Source organism: Heloderma suspectum, chromosome 2 (assembly GCF_057233095.1).
Source record: "Heloderma suspectum isolate Gila_16-S chromosome 2, 16-S_ref, whole genome shotgun sequence".
NCBI lineage: Eukaryota > Metazoa > Chordata > Lepidosauria > Squamata > Helodermatidae > Heloderma > Heloderma suspectum.
In genome coordinates this window covers 289,617,999-289,637,185 of record NC_139459.1, presented here as the reverse complement: position 1 = coordinate 289,637,185, position 19,187 = coordinate 289,617,999, and the positions used below count along the sequence as shown (strand labels likewise).

The following is a 19,187-nucleotide window of genomic DNA, read 5'->3' as shown; positions in this document are numbered from 1 at the left end:
CAGTGACAATTAAAGCACAGATTTCTAGTTAATACAGTTCCATAGAACAACCTGTGAGTTTGCAAGTAGTTCCGACATCAGGTTCAAAACCTAGAAGGAATTTGGTTAGGTCATGGGTCAGGATTCTTCCACTCCACTTAGTTTCTTGTACCACATTCCTCAAGACCTATAGTGACCTAGTGTGCCTCTGTGCAGTGTTTTAGTGATGGTGCTGAGTCGCATAATGCAAGGTTGGGAAAGAAAACTCAAGGCCATAATGAATCAAGGCCATAATCAGTGACAGCTCCAGGTTTTTGAGCCCCCTCAATGGGCCCCTTCCCTCAGTGACCTTCTCACTGCCATTGTCACAAGCTGCTATTGCTTCTCATCCCTATCACTGCTACCACTTACTTGCTTGACAGCAGAGAGCTAGTCAGCAAGTAGGCAGTGGTATCTATTGCTTCTTCTTCTCACCATGACCACTGTCAAGGCCAAAGTGAGAGGCAGGTGAACAAGCAGGTCACAATGATGAAAAGGAGGAACAAGTCCAGTGGGCTCTTGTCAGTGGGCCCTGCTGGGATGTGGGCCCTCAGGAGGTACACAACCTTGCCTACCCTTGACGCCGGCCCTGGCCATAATAAATCAGCCTTCTAAGACTGGGCCCAGTTTGCAGAAAGCCACTCTCTTCTCTTTTCTACTAAGATTTCCCTGGTGGCAACACCAGCAGAAAAACTTGTAGTGGTGGCTCTGTTAGGGCCTTGAGGCTTCTGCAATCATGCAAAGTGCAATAGGCACATAGTCTTGTTGCAGATGAGCATTTGAATGTGCATACACATGAATGCATGCACGGCAGGAGGCAGAGCCTGCTGTATGCACATTCATTGTATGCACAGAGGATGGGATCCAACAAAAGGAGCTGTGATTCTCATGTTTTCTAATACCCTAGATACTGCTTTGAATGTTTGCAGCAGCCTCTTCAGTCCAAGATCCCATTAAGAGTCTTCCTGTTTTCACCATCAAGAAAGTTCCAGTGGGAAAGGGAGGGGGGTGATAGTGATAGTGGCAGTGGGGATGGAGAGGGTTCATTACAAACTGGGCCTAAGTTTGGAACCCAATTCATAATTGCCACTGCTGCCACTAAGTAAAAGTACAGAAATGAGGGGTGACAAGAGAAGACCTTGGCCCCATCACACTTTCCAATGATGATACAGAGGCTTAGCTCAGAACATGGCAAACTCAAAACACTGGATTTTAGCAGAACCCATTCAAAGGTAAAACAGGAGGAGCTAGCCCAGCACTGCTATAGTTCATAAATCCTCTCTGCAACTCTTCTAGTTTCTGAAACAATATTTGGAATGAAGTATTCCAAATTCTGAAAATGTGTGTATCATCTAAAGGGCACCCAGAACTAAAGTATGAAAAGCTTAAACACATTTGTGTCAGCTTCCAAGGTCAACCCCAATACACCTTTCTGACAAAATACACATACTGTGTGGTTACTAACCTATCTTCTGGAATTCTTCCAACTGCTCACTTGTCAGCTCCTTGACAGCAGCCATAACAGATTTAAAGGCACCTTTCAGACGCTTCCCAAGCACCATGTGATCAGGCTCTGCTCTCAGACGGATTCCATACTTATCTTTATCAGTTGATAATGTCACCTGACGGACATTAAGTTCCTGCACGTTTAAAAAAAACAGAAGAAATAAATTTAAAAAAAACAGTTAGAGAAAGAATCATCACTGACAGCAACAAATAAGTTTTTGTACATGCTGAATGGCAAAGTATTAGATAGAACAGGACAAACAAAACAGTTATATATTACACTGATTTGCACGTGCTGAAGTTCTAACAATAGTATGATTAATTATTTATAGTATTGTGCCATGTAAAAATACTTTGCTATCCTGAAGAGTCAGTCTGAAATTACATAAATCCCCAAAATACTCAATATCCAAGTATTATCTAAATATCCTTTCCTATTCCCTGAGTTTCCATCTTCAAAGTTCCCAGTCTTGCTCAACCCAAAGTTCCCTCACTCCAGAAGTCATACAACCTCTGGAATCATTTCCATTCCATTCAGCCCTTGTCTTTAGCATATCCCCTTTGCCTTCTTTCTACTTGAACAGTCCCCAGTCACTTTTAGGCAACAATTGTCATGTAAAGAGCCATTATTAACCATCGATACTCCTCTATAATGAGCCCAATGAAAAGCTGGATATTACTCACAATTGTGTAAACCATTACAACAGGAGCTGGTCCATTAAATGCACTACCTTTCCTATTTTGCATCTGACAGTTGTTCTAGCATACTCCTGCTATGATGTCATTGCTCTTAGGAATCCTGGGAGACCTTTTGTCTGGCCAAACAAATGTGCATACAATATTATAAGGAGATACGTATCTTTTATGAGCCACTGAGGTATAAGAATCTGATACATGAAACCACACAAGGGGTCACTCTGTCTGGCAGGCCACACTCTAGTCTCTAAAATAGATAAAGGTCTCAATTGGCTCAGTTTCCGAAACAGAGGATTTGTTCACAATCAGCACTCTAAAGCAATGCTTAGCTGAAAGCTATTTACTAGTATAGACCAATCAAAACATTTTACATGTTTCTTCCCATCTCATTTATTTCTTAGACAGGATAGTCTACACATTATTCCCTTTCTTTCATTTACACTTTAATCAACTGTGAAAGCATAATTGGCCTTAGAATCACAAGGAATGTCAATAAACAACTGACAAGGTTTTAGACAACAAATAAGTGTTCAGTCTTGCATTCCGCCACATTCCAAAGGGGCACACATATCTGATCCACCCTTCATAGGCAGGCCCACAGACACACCACACCACCCATCAAAGAGTTGTTATTTAGGCTTCCTCACTTCAAAGGGAAACTCAGGGAAAGTCACAACATCCATACGAACGGCAGCTTTCCTTTACACTTCTGTTGCACCAGAATCCTGAACTTTACAACTCAAGGGAGTTAAATGAACAGGTTTGAGGGGACTGCAAGTGGAGCTATGGAAAATGCAACAAATGTGGGTAGAAATGACCCCTTTAGATTGCTGCATAGTCAAAAACTGTACTAAAATACTGAAAGTCAAAACATGTTCATGATTTTGACATTATTAGCAGTCGTACACACATAACTCTGAAAAAAGATATGGTCAAAGGTACATAATATACGAACATCACAATTTATCCTGACTGTTAAGCTTGATTTTTCTTGTTTGCTGAGATCTTTCATATGTAGGCAACAGCAGTGGTCCATGAGAGTACCCAATTTAGACACCTTTTTCCTCAGTATAACTAATGGCTAATCAGTCCTTACTTACAGGTAGATCTCGCTCATCCCAGTAGTAGTTTAGCCAGGATTATTCGATTTCTGAGATTATGAAGCAGAAGCAGAACATGCTGTTGACACTTACAAAATGAACCTGCTAGTGACAGGCTATATTTGATCTTTTAAAAACTGCAGTTTCTGTCATGCCAAGTGAGAGAAAACCTTTTTTTTTTTTTTTAAGACTAGTTATGACTCTGGCCTATTTTTTACATGTATTTATTTATGTTTATACCCCACTTTTCAACCAAAACTGGCTCTGTAAGTAGCACTTTACCCAATACAAAAAGGCACTCGGGAGTGGCTAAAGAAGTGCAACAGTGCAACGTCCATATGGGCCGTTCTAGTGTGCATGCTATCAGTATGCGCTCCTGTGCTTCCTTACTGCCAACAGAACATCAGCCTGAACACAAATACATAAAAGGTTTTGTTATCAGCAATGCCTACTGCGGTTCCATCTTACCTCAAGTATATACCTTTCCAAGGACCTGATATCTTCCAAGGCCTGAGGATCCTGATGGATAACCACCACCTCTTTCAGCGGATACTGAAATTAAACTGAACATCATCAGTCTGGAACACAAAAACCAAGGTCTACCACAAATTGTAATATTGACTATTTAAATATTTCCTTGTAATCCATTTTCTGGAACTTATTGATTTACTTATACTTTTCTCTGACAAAGCCAATAAGTGCTTATGGGATATTGATGTAAAAGAAATTAAACAACATCTTACCTTTACTGGAATGGTTTTCCTATCTCTGATTACCCGCCCAAGCTCAATAACAGATTGCATCCGGGAAACAGCACTTTCTATGTTTTTGTCAATGAGATCCTCTCTAGATTCAGAAGGAAAACAAATACTGCAACTGTTTGCATATATTGAGGAAAGGCCTTCAAAAATGACATCCTACCTTTAAAAGGTGACTGAAAAGAGAGAAAAAAAACCTTCCTTGAACCTTCTTGAAGGACAGAAGTTCCAAAAACAGCACTTTTGATCATCTTAAAGATTAATGGCCCAATCCTATGCATGTTTAGACAGAAAAGTGTTCTACAATTCCCAGCATGTCCCAGCCAGCCATGCATCCTAAGTGTTTTAAACGTGAGGGCTGGTGTGGCACAGTGGATAGAGCAGTAAGACTTGGACTATAGAGATCTCAGTTCTAATCTTCCTGCTCAGCCATAAAGCTTACCAGGTAGCTCAGACCAAGTCATTCACTTGCAGCCTAACCTATCCCATAAGGTTATTAGGATAAACCTGTTTTATTAGATTTTAGGTACCAAGAGAAGACTATTTTATCTTCCCAGGCATTAAATATGTAACATTTCAATGCTATTTTTATTATTTTATTGCTAGTTGGTTGCCAACATTCTTGTTAGCCTCCTCTCACTGCTTTCTTAGTTGTTTTTTTACTGTATATTTTAAAAACTTTTGTTGTTAGCTGCCTTGGACGTTGTTTTACTGATAGCGAAAAGAAGTGTTTAAATAAAATAAAGATGAATGAATAAATAAAAGTGATCTGAGGTATTCCAATATGAGCTTTTTAGAGGAAACGCTGCATAAAAGTGTGCTTGGTAATAGTTACTCAGTTATCTCAAACATAAACAACAATTTCATAACAGTAAATATTCATTTGGCACTTACAGCTTAACATACGGTTAAAAACTCACAATACAATCAAATTATGCTAAACTGCATTTCATCCGGCAAGACAACTTGCAGGACTAAGAACAAGAAAGAAGAAGTAGGAAGAAATAGGAAGAAAGGGAATTTGGGCTGTGGATAAGAGAAGGAAGAAGTTATTGACACCTTGACAGGCTGTGGGGAGGAAGTGGGGGGGGGGGAATACACTGAGGAAACCACCAATTCCCAAGTGCCCTATCAGCTGGCACTGGCAAGGGCAGAGAGTGAAGGGGAGCAGCTTATTCCTTTCTTTCCTGCCATGGGCAGGAATTCTCTAATTTCCCTCCCACCAACTGTAAAGGGAGAGGGAGAGTTTTTCAGCTGGTTGGGGGTGCGTGTGTCAGGGGAACAGAAGGATTCTGGATCAAGTCCTCCCTCAATCTGCCCTCAACACACCCTTTTTCAGTTCCTATCACCATCAGAGCACTGAGGGCAGAGGTTTCCACCACAATGAGGAGGCCTCTGGCAATGGACCTCTTCCTCAAACTGCAGAAAGAGAGAGAGGTTCACAACTTCCTATGGCCCATGGATGTCCTCTCAAGGACAATAGGATTGCACCATTAATGATTTGATATTAAAACCTGAAAACTACGTGCAATAAGATGGGATAGAAATAAATTAAATATGAGGTCAATCATTTCCTGAGTACACACATCAAGCCAATACTGAATAGGAAGTTTGATTAAAAAAAAAAAAAAACACGTAAGAGAAATCAAGGAACTGGATATGCTTTCCTTTCAAACAATGGAGACAAGATAAATAACAAACTAAACACATAAAATCCAAACTGCCCAAAAGGAAAATTAAGTAAGATATAAGTGTTCAACCTGCTGACCATGAGATGTAGAGTCTCACTTCTTTCTTGGCAAGCATTATACAGCATGGGGATGGGGAGAAATGGGATACCAATTCCTGTATAGAATAGTAGGGTTGGAAGCGGTCTACAAGGCCATCAAGTCCAACCCCCTGCTCAATGCAGGAATCTAAGTCACAGCATCCCTGACAGATGGCTGTCCAGTCTTGTCTTGAACGCCTCCAGTGTGGAAGAGCCCACCACCTCCCTAGGGAATTGGTTCCATTGTCGTATTGCTCTTACAGTCAGGAAGCTTTTCCTGATGTTCAGCCGGAATCTGGCTTCCTGTAACTTGAGCCCATTATTCCGTGTCCTGCACTCTGGGATGATCAAGAAGAGATCCTGGCCTTCCTCTCTGTGACAACCTTTCAAGGACTTGAAGAGCACTATCATGTCTCCCTTCAGTTCTCTCTTCTCAAGATTAAACATGCCCAGTTCTTTCAGTCTCTCCTCATAGGGCCTCGTTTCCAGTCCCCTGATCACCTTTGTTGCCCTCCTCTGAACCCTCTCCAGTTTGTCTGCATCCTTCTTAAAATGTGGTTCCCAGAACTGGACACAGTACTCAAGATGAGGCCGAACCAGTGCTGAGTAGAGGAGAACTAGTACTTCCCGGGATTTGGAAGCTATACTTCTATTAATGCAGCCCAAGATAGCATTTGCCTTTTTTGCAGCTACATCACATTGTTGGTTCATATTCAGCTTGTGATCTACAACAATCCAAAGATCCTTCTCGCTTGTAGTGTTGTTGAACCACATATCCTCCATCTTGTAACTGTGCATTTGGTTTCTTTTTCCTAGATGCAGAACTTGGCATGTATCCCTATTAAATTTCATTCTCTTGTTTTCTGCCCAGCGCTCCAATCTATCAGGATCACTCTGAATTCTGTTTCTGTCTTCCAAAGTATTAGCTATCCCACCCAATTTTGTGTCATCTGCAAATGTGATCAGCATTCCCTGCACCTCCTCCTCCAAATCATTAATAACAATGTTGAACAGCACTGGGCCCAGGACTGAGCCCTGCGGTACCCCACTCGTTACCTCTCCCCAGTTTGAGAAGATCCCATTGATAAGCACTCTTTGAGTCTAATTCTGTAGGCAGCTGTGGATCCACCTGATCGTTGTTTCATCTAGCCCACTTTGAGCTAGTTTGCTCATCAGGAGATCATGGGGCACTTTGTCGAAAGCTTTGCTGAAGTCGAGGTATATGATGTCTACAGCATTCCCACAGTCCACAAGGGAGGTGACATGATCAAAAAATGAGATCAGATTCGATTGGCGGGATTTGGTCTTGACAAATACATGTTGGCTTCAAGTAATCACTGCATTGTTTTCAAGGTGCTTACAGATGGATTGCTTTATCATCTGCTCCAGAATTTTCCCAGGGATTGATGTCAGACTGACTGGTCTGTAGTTCCCAGGTTCCTCCTTTTTACCCTTTTTGAAGATAGGGACAACATCAGCCCTCCTCCAGTCATCTGGCACTTCCCCCATCCTCCATGATTTCTCAAAGAGAATTGACAGTGGTTCTGAGAGTTCTTCTGCCAGTTCCTTTATTACTCTAGGGCGCAGTTCATCTGGCCCTGGAGATTTGAACTCATTCGAAGTAATTAGGTGTTCCTTGACCATATGCCTATCAATCTCAAGCTGCAATCCTGCCCCTTCAGCCTGTACTTTGCTTTTGCCGGGGGGGGGGGTGTCACAGACCCTTTTTTGAGAGAAGACTGAGCCAAAGTAGGAATTGAGCATTTCTTCCTTTTCTTTGTCATCTGTTATCGTTTTGCCATCCTTATTTAATAGCTGAACCACCATTTCTTTCCTCTGTCTTTTACTATGCACATAGCTGAAGAAAGCCTTTTTGTTGCTTTTAGCATCCCTTGCTAACCTCAGCTCGTTCTCAGCTTTAGCTTTCCTGACGCCATCCCTACAATTCTGTGCTACCTGCCTGTACTCTTCCTTTGTTGCTTGGCCTTCCTTCCACTTCCTATATATGTCCTTTTTTGTTTTCAGATCATCTCTAACCTTCAGATCATCTCTAAGCACGTTGGCTTCTTCCGTTGTCTTCCACCTTTTCTTCTTGATGGAATTGTTTGTAATTGTGCCTTAAGAATTTCCTTTTTTAAAAGCTCCCGCCCATCTTGGACTCCTTTTCTCATTAGAGTCGCTTGCCAAGGGATTTTACTGATCATTGTTCTGAGTTTATTAAAATCAGCTTTCCTAAAATCCAGGGTACGCGTTTGACTACACTCAGCTTTTGCTTCCCTTAGAACCAAGAACTCAAGTACAACATGGTCGCTTTCCCCCAGAGTTCCTGTAACTGCTACTTTATCCACTAAGTCATCTCTGTTGGTTAGGATCAAGTCAAGGATAGCCGAACCTCTAGTTCCTTCCTCTTCTTTCTGTAGGAGGAAGTTATCTGCCACACACACAAGTCAGGAATTTCCTGGAGGGGCCATGTTTTGCAGAATTTGTCTCCCAAGAAATATCAGGGAAATTGAAGTCTCCCATTACTACTACATCATGTGATTGCTACAAAGCTCTTTGGAGGGGAAAGCCCTGCTTCATTACTGATTAGCTATTAAAAAAAACAAATAAAGTCAACAAAAAAGTGAAGTTAACAGTATTTTTTTTAAAAAAGTAATGTACTTCTACAAATCACAATCTTCTTTGGTATCATTAATTGGAGAGAACAAGATTGCACCTGGGACTCAAGACATTAAGTTACAATCCTATAAATAACTGAAGATCTTTCTAACGTGCCTTACACAATACCAGTTCAAGGTTATCCGTAATGACAGTGTACATTCTCCGTTACAGACAAAACCAAATTTCTACACTGCAAAAATTACACAGCAGGACAGAAGAGATTTAACAGCTTCTTTTAAATAAATTATTTGAATTATCTGAAAAAAATGCCTTTAGCAGTCTTGATTAATGACTCGAAGCATAAAGCACTCAAATGATAAGGCCCAGAAAAAAGCGATAAACACAAAAATTCAACGCAATGCAAGTCCTTTTTGCCAACCACATTCATGGGAAAAAGGCTTGGGCTCCAAACGTTCACCCAGACAGAGAAACTACAAGATGGTCAGAATATTAAGCAGCCATTAGAGGAACAAATTTTCCTCCTTTTCCTCCTCAGGACCAAAAGAAGAACATCATCACCTTTAAGAGAATTAATTACCAGGACCCTTTTCACAGCTGTTGCTTTCCTATTATTTCCCTACTGCCCCCTTGTAAAATGTTGTCATACACTCCTTTCCGAAAAGCTGTATGATTGTGTTTTTGCATTCTGTATGATTTCTTGCAATACCCAAACCTATTATTGAATTGTAGGCTGAAAAGAATGGTCAGTCTATTATGCTGCTATAGTAAACCAGCAGCATAATAGACTGACCATTCTTTTCAGCCTACAATTCAATAACAGGTTTGGGTATTGCAAGAAATCATACAGAATGCAAAAACACAATCATACAGCAGCAGATGCTACAGCAGTTTTACAACTGGATTTGGAAAAGCATCTAACACAAAACTAATATTTGACCTTGTATTTAAAGCATAATAGAACGGGTACTGCAGCTTTGTCAAGAGCAAAAAACTGTCTGGGCAAGAAGAGCAAGAGATACACATGGGCCCACCCCCCAATAACGGAGGAAAACAGCCTGTCCGTCTTTGTGGTAATACCATCAGTTTAACCCCATCGGTGGTTGTTGCTGGGAATACGGCAAGAGAGGAGGGGGGATGCCCTCCTGGCATGGTGGCAATCCAGGATGGCCTGCCACTTGGTCATGCTGCAGCTCATGCTCTACCACTGGGGACAATTATCTGTGCTGGATGACTTCAACAGAGACCAGAGGGGGAACTTGCAGGGTAGTATTCTATTGTGCCCATGCACTCGTGAGACCTACCACTTGCACAATGGAGCTTTGGCGCATCTAAAAACGATCGCAAACAAGTGGAAACGCTGGTTTCCAAAATGGGGCAGGTGAGCAGGGCGTGCAGAAGGGAGCTCTGCTGACCTGACCTGTTCAGAAAACAAGCATTTCTGCTTGTTTCCTGGGTTATTTTTGGAAGCACCAAAGCCCCACTGCACAAGCAGTAAGTCCCCCAAGTGCAACAAAACCAGCAAAGCAGACCCACTGGATACTGTCCAAAGTCTGCTCCTGGGTCATATAAGGAATAAAAATATAAGAAGAACCATGCTGGATCAGACCAAGGGTCCATCTAGTCCAGCATTCTGTTTGCATAGTGACCAACCAGCTGTCAACGAGAAACACACAAGCAGAACATGTGGAAACCCACAAGCAGCACCCTCCTACCCATGTTCCCCAGCAACTGGGGTACACAGGCATGCTGCCTCTGAGACTGGAGGTAGGATAAAGCCATCAAGACTAGTAGCCATTAATAACCTTCTCTGCCAGGAATTTGTCCAATCCTCTTTTAAAGCTCTCCAAATTGTTGGCCATCACCACATCTTGTGGTGGCAAATTCCATAGTGCTATGTGCTATGTGAAGAAGTACTTCCTTTTATCTGTCCTGAATCTCCCACCAATCAGTTTCATGGGATGACCCTGGGGTTCTAGTATATGAGAGAGGGAAAAAATGATCAACCCAGGTGTCAAGCAGTGCTAATTTCACCTTCCTCCCGCTCACTCCTCTTATGCATTGGTCATTACCTTGCTATGGACATGTCAGCTGCTGGTTGACAGAGCTGGATAGAATTTTACCCACATTCATTACTTTTCTAGTGAACCAGGGTTTTGCCTTCCCCAAAGCAATGTTCTTGGCCCATGATATCAGTCCATGCCATGGGGGGCTGCCACCCAGCCCTTCACATTTTTCTCCACTGTGCAGTCTGGATGACTGTCTCAGTCAGGCTATCAGGGATCTTGCCGTTTGCCACACAAGGCTTTGTGTAAAGCTGCAGCCAATAAAAAGTTGTGGCCAGTTTTAATCCAATTCCCTTCTCACTGTAATTATTGTTCTTCTGTCCTACCCCACTCCCATGCTGCAGACACAACATATTCTCTACCACTTATCCTTATAAAGAGGACAAAAGTTAGAAGCTAAAACCAGTCCTATCCAACGTTCTGCCAGGTCCCCAGCATCTCCTGCAGCATTGCTACAACCCTTGTTTAAGCTAGGTCCAATAACAATCAACTAATTCAGCTGACTTAAAACGCCTCTAAGTTTCCACAATGACAAATATATAAAGAACCACAAAGATATTGTAAAGTGCAAAAAAGGCTCTGAATTAAACAGCACACCAGACCTTGGCCACCTACTGCAACTAAGAAAGTTCCTCACCTAACTTGAGGAAGCATGAGGTAGTGAATGCTATCAGTGTTCTTCTCCTGAACACAGGCTGGATCAATAAGAGTCTTCAAATTCTGGTACATCAGTTCAGTGATAAATGGAGTATAAGGTGCCTGAAATGACAAATCTACATTACTTCATCATTCTGATGCATGTTCTATATTTTCAATCAACTACAAATTCTACAAATTCTACTAAGATGGCTGTTAAAGCCCATATATTTCCTATTACTGGAAAAACATTGACTAGAAGTGAAGCGTTCCTTCACACGTCTCTGCCAAAACATAATATTGGTATTTGACATTTAAAATGTGTGATGGAAGTCTACTGCTAGAATTCAATCAGGAAATTGTTTCCAGTTGAACAACTTCCTCTGAGGAATTAAAATAACCAAATTACAAGCTTTAATACCACCTGATGTCTATATATTTGCAAGAGGCAAGAAAAGGTCTTTTACCTGATCTCTTTACAGACAAGCATTCAACACAGAGAGAGGCTCAACACAGAGGGAGGCCCACCTCAGAGTCCAGAGAAGCAAGGGTTAACCAATGTCTCTAAGCTACCTAAATCCCTGGAAAGACCAGGAATGAAAGGACATTCATTCAGTCAAGTCTAGAATCTTAGCAGGCACTGCCCAAGGTCCTATTCCTTTAAACCAGGAAACAGAGGCCCTCCCAAGTTGTGCTGTAGACCCTGCCGATGGATGCCTTTCACAGATATGCCTCCCACTGCATTTGGAAGGGAGCACTTACATGGAAAGTCCTTATACTATACTCTGGTCTAATCAGAGCTATGCACAGGAAAGGAGGAGTATTTGCCAGCACCCTGAAAAGATTTGAATCTTATCCTTCAACCAACTAACTTTACTTTTGTTTGTTTCCTTCCCAGATCTTCAAGGAGCTCCAAGAAAACACTGCTTTCCCATAACAGGCAACATGACAGCTGGACATACAGCTAAGTCAGTCTGGACATAGTCAGCAACAGGAGACTAGTGGGAACAAGATACACACATACTTTTTTTTAACCACTGGGGATGCATTAGACAATAATGCAGGTGCATTTGTCAATTTCAGATTCCCAACTACCAGAGAGGGAACCTTCTCTGTGTGAATGCCAGCCTGCTTGTAAAGGCAGAACTTTACTAATGCTATAGTCAGGGGCTGTGCTTAAAAAAAAATTAAAGAGAGATTCTCAAAAACCTGGATTCTGTCCCTGTTGCCACATTCTGTGCTCCAGCAAAATCAAACCATACAGTGCCTTGGCTGCATCCTCCCTGTATGTCAAGCTGAGCACCATTCATTTCATGGGACTATTTCAAATAGTAAAACTTTTGTACCTAAGCGCATACACGAATGAATGTAAGGGGCTGTAGTACATTCTTACCATAAGTCTGCACATGGAGTAGAGAATGCTGAATAAGGTTTCTAAGGCCATAATGCAGTCATCTGTTCCATTTTCACCCTACTCAAGTAGTATTCATAAACATAAGAGAGATTAGACCATCCACCACTTTTTTCATTTGTAGTTCAAAGGTATTTTACACTTGAACAAAAAAACAAAATGAGATGGTACTGAGTTTTAAAAGAAATATGGATTAACTCGAGGAAATTATTTCCAGCTCCCATACTTATATACTAGAAGCAGAAGTAACCTACCTTTAACCTCCTGCGATTCATTCTGACATACCAGTTGGTAAGAATGTCTACAAACTTAACTAGACGAGGAACTACTGTGTATAGTCTGTAGGCTGAAAGTGAAGAAGAAAAAAAGCACACTATAATATTCCCTTAACCTTTTGACTTCAGTGTATTTTTCTTACTGAGAGTCTTGAAGCATTAAAAATGTAAGTAAGCATCATTACTGAGTAGGATTCGATTTGGTGGTGAATCTTATTTCTTCCACCTTAACCAGGTTTTCGAACCCACTTCAAAACCTAGTTTCAAATTTGCACTGAGAGAATACTGATTAGCACCAATAGTGGTTGGCAGTGGCACACATGCAAAACTAGACTTTGGTTAAGGGTGGCAAGGGAAGATAGAAAGGAAATTTGCACCGGAGTGGGGCAGGAGGAGGAGATGTGAGTGGGTGTTCTTGAGGCTGGCTAATAATTTGCAAACCATGTTTTGCAGGAGCTCAGCATTACGTCTGCACTGGATCAGTTCAAGCAAACTGCGGACTGAGCAAACATCTTCAAATAAACATCTATATACAAATGAAGTTTCCAAACAGCAATATATTGTTTCCTATTGTAATGAAAACTATTTTATGGTAGTATAATCTTGAATGGCCAATTAAGACCCATTAGCTTTACAAAATACCTGCTCCTAGTGGAGATGAAAACTGTTAGAACCCGTTTGTTGATATGGATTAACACAGCTGCCTGAATATTTGGACTCTCCTTGAGGGTGTGGCTATGGGAACAGTCCCAATAAGCACCTACACTGCAGAATTAACCACTACACCACTGCCTCCCATGAACAAGGCTGTGAAATGTGAAGACCATTTGGTCTACCTAATCAAACGGTGGTATGTGGGGAAAAAATAAGTAAGCATACACATGGATATGTAACAAGGTGGTATGCAGGAGGTAAAATAGGTAGACAAAGACATGGATATGTCAGACAGTATGCTTATATTGTAGGATTCTGTAATACCAAAATGAACATAATATGAATTCTGAAACTTAAGAAAGGGCACGCACCTGCCATTTCAACTCTGAAGAACTGAATCAGTGACTGCGTGAAGGAAAGAATCCATTTATCCATGAGGTTTTTATTTTCTTTAGTTGTGTTCTCATTGTAAAGGAATTCTTTTCCATCTTCCTATGAACATGGATAGAAAAAGATGTAGCATTATAATTTTGCTGCAAGAGGAAGACTCCCCACCAGAACCATTATAACTTTAGCCAAGAAATCTAAACATATAATTCATCCAATTAAATGCAGTTGGCATACTGCAGAAGTATCCGTATCTCATTGTGCAGCAATGTTAATGAAAGCCTGATTCTTGCAGTTCATGGGCCTTTCAAGGAGCCAGTTGCAATCATTCATTCATAAATATATGTTCTCATGGATGCAAACACAAGAGATACTTGCAGTTATCCTGTTTCTGCGAAAAAATGATCATAACTGAATGCTGCTCACCTTAAGAGTTATACTGTCATGTTATACTGAGAGAGTAGCAGCTCTCAGCATGGTTCTATCTGTTCAAATTACTTGGCAAGAGAGCAGAGGCAGGCTGTCACTTGAAGGGGGGTGGGGAGTTCCACCTGTCCCCAACCTCTCCTATATGCCCAACAAGAAAGTGGGATGTAGTTTCTTGTTTAGACTGCTAGAAGTAGTGTAACAAAATCCATGCTGTGCATAACGGCAAGTTAAAAATACTGCTGGAGGTACTGTTCTTAAAAAAAGATACCATACCATGCGTGTCACCAACAAGTCTCCAGAACTGCTCTGCAAAGGAGCAGAGTTGCACATGCGCGGTTCTCCAGTGTCTCCCTCCCCCTCCCAGGACCCAGACCGCATATGCACAAAGAAGAAGAGTGCTGCTTAGATGTGCACCCTCCTTTCCCCTCCTCCTCCACTCCAGCTACTAGGTGCAGCCATACAGGCACAGCAGCCACTGCCATACCAGGCAGGGAGTCCAGGAGGAGCACTCTGCCTGGTTACCACATATGGCCATGCTCAGTTTCCTGAGCCAATCAGGAGACTGATGAAATTGATTTAGAAATGGATGTTCATGGCAAATGCCCACAACCAATCAGGGAGTTGCTTTTTCAGATGCGTACTGAGGAATGGCTATTCTTTCATTCCCTTGAGACCAGCAAGCAGCAGCAGATGACAGAGACTGAGTGACCAGCAAGCCTTTAGTGCTGCTGTTTGGGTCTGCTTTGCACTCCTGTCCACTTACACTTTACTTGCTTGTCTCAGTTTCCCCTTTCTGTGCAATACCCTGCTGGGGAGCTGAGAAATGTGGGCTCAAAGGAGTGCTTTTCTGGTACTGTTTTGTGAGTCAATACCTCTCCCTCCCAAAAACACTGCTTTCCACTCATTATCTTTAAGTTCACTTTCATGCCACAGTTTGCCCCTTCTGTGCAATGGGTCCCTGCTGTGGAACAGAGAGATATGGGTTCAAATGAGTGATTCTGTGTGGTTTTGTCAGCCAGGAACAAACACACACACACACCCTTTGCTTTGCAATCATGATCTTTAACTGCCCCAGTTTGCCCCTTTCTGTGCAACGGATTCCTGCCTTGGCTCCACCTACCATTAGCTGCCCTGCCCTGCCCTGCCCTTCCCCCCACCAGCTACCTCTGCGAGAGAGATAGTATCCTATTATGATAGCTTCAGTTGCTTTCATAAGTTTGAATAGTTTGAAAAGCACTTTAGTCAGAAATAGCTGCTTTCAATGTTCTCATTTAAGGACATCTCATTTGGACTATGCTCCCATTAGACAGATACAAAGTACTTCCTTTCAGGCCTATGGTACATAACATTATGTAAATAGTTTATCTGATTGTAATCTTAAAGCAAGTTTAAAAGGCTAAATGTAACGTAGAGACATTTGCCAGACTGCCTGAATTTACCGCTTGCTTTTTGCATGAAATGTCAAAGTGGTCAGAGCCTCTCTGCCAAGCAGTATCTACCAAATGCTATACAACACCACATACAGACGCATTTAAATAATGGTGACCCTCATTTCTACAACTTATTCAGGGGGAAAAGATCTTTTATTAGCACAATTGCCAAAATATCTCATTTATACCAAATATCTTCCAGGCATAATTCTACTCAGCACGCAAGATTTAATGGGACCAATATGTTGGCACCAAAACTTAGTTCAGTTATTTTTAAAAAATGATAGAATGTAAAATATTAGGGCAACTGTATTACGAACACTGCCTGGGGACCCTCAGAAATAGCTGATTAATTATGAGGCTTCAAAGCTCTCCTTGCAGAGGTGACAGCTAAAAATGTAAACTAATTTTCATTACTATTTATTGACGTCTGCTGCCTTTATCACAAAGTCTCCAAAGCGATTTTTAAAAGCTCATGTATCATGAGTTCTTCAAGTTATCAATTTCTCATTGGAAGTATAATGCATTCTAGTATAATGCATCTGTTGAGAAGTAGCCTTCCCCTACCGAAGAACTCATCTGCCATGTCCTGTCTTCAATAAATTATTTGAAAGGCAACCATTTAGCAACAGTTGTTGAGAGAACAAATTAAGATTTAAGTACTAACTGAAGAAAAGAGTTTTAAAATTTTCATCATTGTCAAGTCAGAGTCTTCTATCCAGTGGCCAAACAAATAAGCTGATATCCTTGATCTAAGATCACTTACCCCTTAAGAATGCCATAACACTATCAAGCTAAAGCTTTTTTGCTTTTAGTAAAATTATACAAAATCAAACACTACTTGACTTTGAGTTTCTTCCCACTTTCTCCTTGACTCAGCTCCTTGGTTTGTTAAACCCGCGTTAGTGCGATGACCAAACTAGGAAACAGTGGTACAAGAACTCTCTACAAACCAGAATGGAGCACTCAAGCTCATTCCTGCAACAACAAACCACTGTTTGCTGAACTGGGAATGTTGTGCCTGAACTGGATGCACTGAAGGTCTGGGGGAGATTACTTGTAAAAGAGATAAAATTATGCACGTTTTTATTTATTTTATTTATTAAATTTATTAATCGCCCATCTGGCTGGTCACCCAGCCACTCTGGGCGATGTACAGCGTACAATAAAACAGTTTAAAACAATAAAATTCTACAGTAAAAAAATTTTCTAAAATACCCTAACCCACCCCAAATGCCTGCCTGAACAACCACGTTTTTAATGCACGACGGAAGCTCATTAAAGAGGGGGCATGATGGAGTTCCCTAGGGAAGGAGTTCCACAGAGTGGGGGCCACCACAGAAAAGGCCCTCTCCCTCGTCCCCACCAGTCTAGCTGTCCTGGCTGATGGGACAGAGAGAAAGCCATCCGAGGCTGATCTTGTTAAGCGGCCTGTCTGGTGTTGCTGGAGGCGCTCCTTAAGATAGGCTGGGCCGGAACCATATAGGGTTTTAAAGGTCAAAACCAACACCTTGAATTTGGCCCGGAAAACAACTGGTAACCAGTCCTTCAGCACTGGAGTGATGTGATCTCGCCGGCGGCTGCCTTTAATCAGGCGAGCCGCCGCGTTCTGTACCAGCTGCAGCTTCCGAACCGTCTTCAAGGGTAACCCCACGTAGAGCGCATTACAGTAGTCTAAACAAGAGGAGACCAGGGCATGTACTACCGATGGGAGCAGATGGTCGGGAAGGAAGGGGCGCAGCCGTCGTATCAGATGGAGTTTTAAAGTTGTGTTTTCCTACTGGAAATTTTTCACCATGCTTCTCTCCTTCCACTCTTCCTTCCCCCACCTCTGCCCTCCCTGTAAAGACACTGCATGCATCAGACATTACCCTTTCCAGGTGAGGTAATGGGAAAGGGCATTTCTAGTCTGTTGAAATGGAGGGATGTGGGGAAAGAACTGTTACTTCAGTTCCTCAGTTTTATTTTTAGCAGGCTCCTTTGTATATTGTGTTATCAATAATTCCTGCTGATGCCAGTGAGCTCTGACTGGAATGTCATGCCTACCTAATGCCTTTTACACTGTATGTCATGCCCTCCCAAAAGTATGGAATGCATCTTGGCCTTTTTTGGGAAGTCATAGATCACCTATTTCTCTACCAACCCTAGTTCTTTTAAAAACTCTTAGACTGAACAGACAGGTAAGCATCTTCTTTGGGTTTTATTTTTCCAACAGCAATTTAGGTGCTTTTTCATTTTATTTCTTCTTTCCATTTTAATCTCACTCTTCCTCCGAGGAACTCAAGGTGGCATGCTCCCAACAACCATGTAAAATAGGTTGAGAGATAGTTCTGCTTAATTTACTGCTTATATACTGCTTTTTTGTTGAGACGATCAAAGCAGCTTATTTTAAAATCTTAAAATAAAACAGAATAGCAACTGGCCCAAGGTCATTCCGTGAGCTTCACAACCAAGGAAATTTGAATGAGGGTCTCTCTACACCTAGGCCAAAACTCTAATCGCTACATTTCTGGTTCCAATAAATAAAATGTGAGGAAGATAATCTACAGCTCTGTTTGATTGCAAAATTGCACTGACACATTTTATATGAGCCATCTTGACAGCCCATTTGGTCAGAAGCTCAGGATATAAATCATGAAAAACATAAATACTTAAGTGGATGGCATGCTTTGTGACTTTGTGACTATATTAATAAAATACAATAATGACAAGTACAACAGCATTTGTACCTTAAGTTGAAGAATAACAACATTCTGAATGAGGAAGCGATATGCATTGTACCATGGAAGGAAGACATCCTTCAGTACATCTCTTACACCTTCTTCTTTAAACCTCAGGTTTTCTGCTCTTACCACAGGAGAATTGATAAGGTACAGCCTGCAGCGGCATATGCAAATAGAATAGTATAATGAGAACTTGTTCTGCATTTTAAGAACATTCAGAAGGTCCCTTTAATATGCATAACTTAAAACGTTGACAATTTCCACCATGGACCCAAAATTATATTGAAGGTCTAATATTTTGTTCAGGGCAAGGAAAATTTGCATAGGTTGCTAATGGCAATTTTTATTCATAGCATTAACATAGTTGCAAGTCCTTCCCCCCACCCCCATCCCAAAACTCAGAACCACATAAAATGGCATATACATTTTTAGCATCAGTTCTATGTAACTGGAGATATACCATTTCCTATCCTCCTCCTACATTGGGCTGCTGAATGCTGCTTTGGAAAGCATACCTTTCTAACAGACTACATTCTCAAGTTAATTTCAACCATCATCCATGTAAAAAGTAATTATTTCACCTTTGGCAAGATAGCTTTTGGACAAACTGCAAACTATTGCTAAATATTATGCATAATGAAGAAAAGCCTTAGTATTTTAACAACTCAGTCCTATGCACATTTACATGGAAGAGAGCTCTACTGTGTTAAT

At 41.4% G+C, this 19,187-nt stretch overlaps 1 protein-coding gene across 2 annotated transcripts in view; it reads right to left on the bottom strand.

Annotated features, from left to right (window-relative positions):
* Window positions 1–19,187, bottom strand: part of IARS1 (isoleucyl-tRNA synthetase 1) — a 131,920-nt gene that overhangs the window by 42,210 nt on the left and 70,523 nt on the right. For both annotated transcript variants that reach the window (XM_084839856.1, XM_084839857.1), the window contains exons 20-27: window positions 18,483–18,630; window positions 13,879–13,999; window positions 12,833–12,924; window positions 12,561–12,638; window positions 11,169–11,290; window positions 4,064–4,166; window positions 3,789–3,872; window positions 1,484–1,658 (exon numbers count right to left, since the gene is read on the bottom strand). In XM_084839856.1, coding sequence (XP_084695982.1) covers window positions 1,484–1,658; window positions 3,789–3,872; window positions 4,064–4,166; window positions 11,169–11,290; window positions 12,561–12,638; window positions 12,833–12,924; window positions 13,879–13,999; window positions 18,483–18,630 — 923 coding nt within the window. The remainder of the gene's footprint in view (window positions 1–1,483; window positions 1,659–3,788; window positions 3,873–4,063; window positions 4,167–11,168; window positions 11,291–12,560; window positions 12,639–12,832; window positions 12,925–13,878; window positions 14,000–18,482; window positions 18,631–19,187) is intronic.